General features: G+C 32.3%; 1 protein-coding gene across 1 annotated transcript; it reads right to left on the bottom strand.

Annotated features, from left to right (window-relative positions):
* On the bottom strand, window positions 1–2,545 carry LOC126655434 (polygalacturonase 1 beta-like protein 3). Its single transcript, XM_050349621.2, has 2 exons — window positions 2,251–2,545; window positions 1–2,119 (listed from the first exon to the last, which is right to left on the bottom strand). Exons 1-2 carry the CDS (start codon window positions 2,317–2,319, stop codon window positions 287–289), a joined length of 1,902 nt encoding a protein of 633 aa, XP_050205578.1. The 5' UTR covers window positions 2,320–2,545; the 3' UTR covers window positions 1–286.
* Window positions 2,546–5,605: the final 3,060 nt, after the last annotated feature.

Genomic DNA, 5,605 nt, shown 5'->3' on the forward strand with positions numbered 1-5,605 from the left:
TTAAAACTCATCATGAGAAATGATTTTTTTTATTGATGAGATATATATATATATAATTAACAATAATAATAAGCTTTATTTTCCCAAACCAAACATAATCCTATCTTGTAGTAGTAAACTAGAAATAAACCCACAATCTATATATTATAGGCCAATTTAACCCATCTTTGGGTCCAGCCACTAGCTAATCTTTTTTCAGATAGTGGTTTGACCTCAAAATCATACAATACAAAAAAAAATCACACAACCAAAAACCCAACTTTTAACTTATAAAGAGATTAGCTTCTTAATCTGCTATAGTCCAAGTCAGATCATTCTCAAAGATCCAGTGGCAAACTTCAACCCCACCCGGAGCCGAACCCAAAGCTGCAAAAGCTCCATGGGTGGGGCTCCAAGAGGAAGTATCCAAATGACAAATGGCAACACCGTGGTTGATCTTAGCCTTACTAGTCGGATCCAAAATATCCGCTTCGTAAACCCGAACTTTAGGAACCGAATGACAATAGTAAAGAAGGTAAGGATACAAACTCTGATGACAAGATACTGATTTTGTAACTTTTCCACCGTTGATTCCTTTCACTGACCCGATCAGAATCTTCTTCTTCGAGCCGTTTACATTTTCAGTCGTACGCGCCGCCACATTGCGGCCCAAGACTGAGGTGGCGAAGTCAATCATATCCTCTCCGGAGGAAACACAGCGCTTGGTCTCACCGGGGCTAGAGGCTCTCTCGCATTCGTGTAGAGCGTCGGAGATTATTTTCTCCATTGTAGAGTTATCCAAGGCGTGAAAAGTTTGTTTGAGTTGAGCAATATTAGAGGTAGAGAATGGTAATTTTGACGTAATAGACCGGGGTAAAAACGACCTTTGAGGCATTTTATCTTTAATGTCAGGCATCGGCATGACGGTCCCCTTCTTAAGATTTGATTCACGGAAGAATTTGCCCGGCTCAACCCACTTATTTACGGAACTGCCACTGGCTTTCATTGTAGTCGCTTCTGCAGATGGAGTTGAAGTTAAATTGGTGTATTTAGCAAAAGAGACACCCTTTTTGGAGTACTCTTTGAAAGTGTTGTTAACTCCATAGATCTTGAATCCAATTTCTTGTCCAGTTGCAGCTTTACCACCGTACCCTTTGAATGTATCAGTACCTTCGTTGAAAGATTTGCCGTAATTCTTGAAATTAACCTTGCCTGCATTTGAGTCTTTAGCATAAGACTGAAACGAGTCATCTCCGACATTAGATTGGTCTCTGTAAGAATCGAAACTGGACACACCGACATTTCCTTGTTCACCGTAATTGTTAAAATTATTTTGAGGAACATTGCCGTTGAATCCGTAAGAAGTGAAATTATCCAACTCCCCATTAGCATTCTCTCCGTAATTACTGAAATCAGAGCCCATCACATTTGAATTCTCTCCGTACCCTTTGAAAATATTAGGCACCCCATTTCCATTCTTCCCGTAGCTACTGAATCTTTCATCCCCGGAATTTGTATCGCCGCTGTAGCTGGAAAAAGACTGGTGTTTTGCATTGGAGCTATCGGAATAAGAAGTGAACCGTAGATTTGGCACATTCACTTGCTCAGCGTAATTCTTGAACTCACCAGTACCACCGGTGGCTCCGGTGCCGTAAGTGTTAAAGCTTTGGTCAATTACATTTCCATTGGGGGCATAACTGGAAAACTTTTCATCACGACCAGTGCCATCACGGCCGTAGCGGCGAAAGGAATTGACCGGGAGATTTTCGTTATCGGAGTAGTTCTTGAAAGTGTTGAATCCGCCGGCTAAGCCAGAGCCGTAATTGGTGAAGTTTTTATCGGAGTAGCCAGCAAAGGTGGTGTCTTTATCGTATTTTTCAAGACTGGCGGCTAAATCAGGGAAGCAGAAGAGTTTTGCGGAGGAGCAGAAGGCGGGGAGTTGGGTGGAGAGTGCGTTTTGCGCTGCCAGTTTGGTGAAAACGGCGGCGTCTATGGCATTTAAAGGAGAAGCTTTTGATAAAATGAGGGGCGATTTTGGTAAATTGGTGTGGATCTCTTTGTTCCAGTAGCGGATAAGTGATGCTTTTGGTGTGAGTGGGCTATCGGCGGCTAGTAAACCTCTGCCGGCGGCGGAACTTACCTGCATTGTTCAAGAATGAAGATTAAAATAAAACCCAAAATCAAGAATAAAGAATAAATCAAATCCCATAATGAAGAGTGAAGAAAACAACAATAAAAGAGACATTACACATAGCAATAAGGATGACTTACAGTAAGCAAGAATGAGACGCAGAGAAGCACGAGGAAGAAGAAGACAGAGGTAAAGGGGTGAGTTGGCATTTTTGTTGTGTGTTGGTCAATAAGAGTGAGAATGTTGGTGTAGGGCTGAGAATCAAAATACTTATATAAAAAGATTTACACGGTAGAGAGACAGATTAATTTTTTTTCTTTTTTTGTGGGTAATGAGATTTGACTCCGGTCGGTAGAAGATCACCTGCAAAAAACAATAAAAACAGGAGAAAATGAGGTTAATTAGAGCAGATTAATAGTGAGAGTGAAATGAATTTAAGATTGATGCAATCATGGTCTTGTTATTGTTTGTGTGAAGAAAATGAAAGTGGGATGAGGGGAGAATAGAAAGAGTATGTACCAAATAAAATCATCTAAAGCAGCTGCTTCATGAAACTTTGGAGAAGACTTAGGACACTATTTATAAGCCTCCAATCCAACCACTTCTACACATCGACTATTATCTCTTATTACTACTATAATCCATCATTTAATATTCAAATTTTTAAAAAATATCAATGTTTTCTAAAATTATTTAGCTATAATAATTTTGTCACTCTTTCTGGATAAAAAATAGTTTTAACTAAATTAATTAACAACAATACTAAGTACTACTTTACAAAGACATGCATATTTAAATTAAATTTATTAAAAATGAGAAACTCTTTTTAGCGGTAAAATAATATTTTGAAAATGTGTGCGTATACAGAAATTTTGAAACTTGCAATTAATATTGAATTTGTTTTTTTTTCACCGATGTCATTAAATATGAACAATTTAATTGTTTGACAGCATGCATGTAGCTATTATTACTCAATCTTTGACCTCCCAAATAACAACGCCAATTTCAATTTTAAAAACATTAGTGCCAATTTAAGGTTCTAGTAAATGAAGATTTTTTCAAATTTTGGATTATTTTTCAGTAAACTTCTAAAGACAAATTCCCATCAGTTTCAAAATGAGGCGATTGAGATAATAAAATTGATCAATTATAATTTTTTTTGTTTAATTTTCTAATTTTTTTTAGTAATTAAAGTTTTTGGCTAACTTAATTATATCATAAAAACATTATTTTTAACTAATTTATTAGTAATTTTTTAAAAATGATTCTATATATTTTATTATTTTACTCAAATATCAGTAATAATTTTCTAACCAATAATAATTAATCATCTGGAAATATAATTAAAATTTTGTACTCAAACTTTATCGCAATTCTTTAAGATGATATTACTTTCAAACATTTTTTAATTGTTACTTTTCAGATTTTTTTTCTCATTTTAATTTTCAGTTTCAATTGCAGTTTTTTTTATTTAAATTGGAGTAAAAAAATTTAAATATATCTTCATATTGCTTTATTTTTAGAATTTTTAATGATAAAATAGGAAAGTGAAACAATATAAAGTTATATATATGGCATATTGAATTTTATCTCACTCAAATTTAAACAAATAGATATAATTAAATCTAAAAATTTAAAAATAAGTTAAAATTGATGATTTTGAAATTTTTGACCATAAAAAAAAAGCCGAACATGTTAAATATTTTTCAATGATTAAACCTTTTTTTAGGCTTAAGGTCTAAAAAACTACCGATCTTTCAAATTTTTTTCAATTGCACCCTCACCTTATAATTTCTTCAATAGCACTCTATTTCGTATTTTTGGCTTTCAATAGCACCCCGACCTTGTAAAACAGTCAATTTTACCCTATTTTGTATTTTTGACTTTCAATAGCACCATAAATCATCAAATTAAACACATTTATCAAGGACTTATTTGAATTTTTTTTAAGTGAAAAGACTTGTTTAAAAGTGTTCAAGTAGAAAAAAGTATGATTTCATCTTTAAATTTAGTTTTTTTGAAAATTTTCATCCTTATAATAATCAAATCATCTAATTTTTTTAATTTAGAGTGGTACTGAAAGTCAAAAATATAAAATAGAGTGCTATTGAACAAATTACAAGTTGAGGGTGCTATTGAATTTTTTTTTGAAAGGTCATTAGTTTTTCAGACCTTAAGTCTTTTTGTTTTAATATATAGTAATATTTCTCCAATTCACTGCTATTGTTTTAAAATTAAACTATTAAGCTTTGTCAAACATAAATACTTATAAGAAATGTCAAAATGAATCAATTTGTATAATGTTCTCACACGTATGTACTACAGTATGTTGTAGTGATGGAGATATTACAATTGGACTGGTAAGTTTGATGTTAGATCTGGTCCTTATTTGTGATAAAAAAACATCAATTCATATGATTAAATTCAAATGATACAAAGTGAGAACTGACTGTTCAATAGGCCAAGAATTTGGAAATATGTGACATATAGAGAGCACAAAACAAAACAACACTAAAATGTAAATGTATGTGTTTTTGTTGGTATTATTAATTTGACCCCATAGACTCCCAAAGCCGCGTAATCTTACCCATCTATTCATCCCATTGGCTGAATGTCACTCTTAATTCAGATTTGTTTTACGCGTTTAGCCCAAAAAAATGTAAACTTTTTGTAGCTGATTGATCACCTTCACAGCATGCATAATTACGGACCAATTTGCATTTTGTTTTAGGGATGGCGATAGCAAGGCTCTTGATGATGCGGCATTCCAGGGCACGTAAAATTGAATTTAAATATTTAACCGAATTGAATCGATAAATTTAATTTTTAAAATTATATAGAATTTCATATTTTAGTTTTGTTTTGTTTGATAATAACAAATTTTCTTTTAATTTTTAAGCAAAAATATTAGTTTAATTTGGTACAAACTGAATTCAAAATATTGAAAAAGTTAATTCAATTTGATTTGAAATATTTCAGATTTTTATAAAATTGGTTTTATTAATTTATTCAAAATTTTAGTGATGATTCATATTTGCTTATTTATAGATTTTTATTGGTTTCAACAAATTTTACGAAGATTTAAATTTTTCGGTGGTATAATTTTTAAAAGATGTTAATGATTATAGTATAAGCTTCTTTTTCTTTGTCGAGTCGTCATATCAATCTGAATCTTACATGTAATTGTTTTTGATTTTAAATTAATACGAAGGTTTTCATGTCAATGTTAAAAATAAATAAAATATAAGTGGTATATTTTGAAATTCCAACGAAACATAAGCCCAATTTAGCAATACCCTTCCATAATTACCAAATTTTGAAAGATTGATTAATAAACTTGTTAGCTTAAATTAAATGCTTAATGTCGGGGGTAAGTATAACACAGTGAAGTCTATAATAGTACTATTAGTATAGAGCTCTTTTTGGGGATCAAATGGCTAGCAACTTGTAGGAGACTATTAGTGTGTTTAGGTTAACATAAATGGGTCACTGAAC

This window comes from Mercurialis annua, linkage group LG7 (assembly GCF_937616625.2).
Source record: "Mercurialis annua linkage group LG7, ddMerAnnu1.2, whole genome shotgun sequence".
In the NCBI taxonomy this organism is placed as follows: Eukaryota; Viridiplantae; Streptophyta; class Magnoliopsida; order Malpighiales; family Euphorbiaceae; genus Mercurialis; species Mercurialis annua.

Excerpts from the sequence above, each read along its gene's own strand:
- LOC126655434 (XM_050349621.2), bottom strand. The coding sequence starts at position 2,319 with ATGCCAACTCACCCCTTTACCTCTGTCTTCTTCTTCCTCGTGCTTCTC. Across the intron at positions 2,120-2,250 it reads GCGTCTCATTCTTGCTTACT|GTAAGTTCCGCCGCCGGCAG; the intron begins GTAAGTCATCCT and ends TGAACAATGCAG.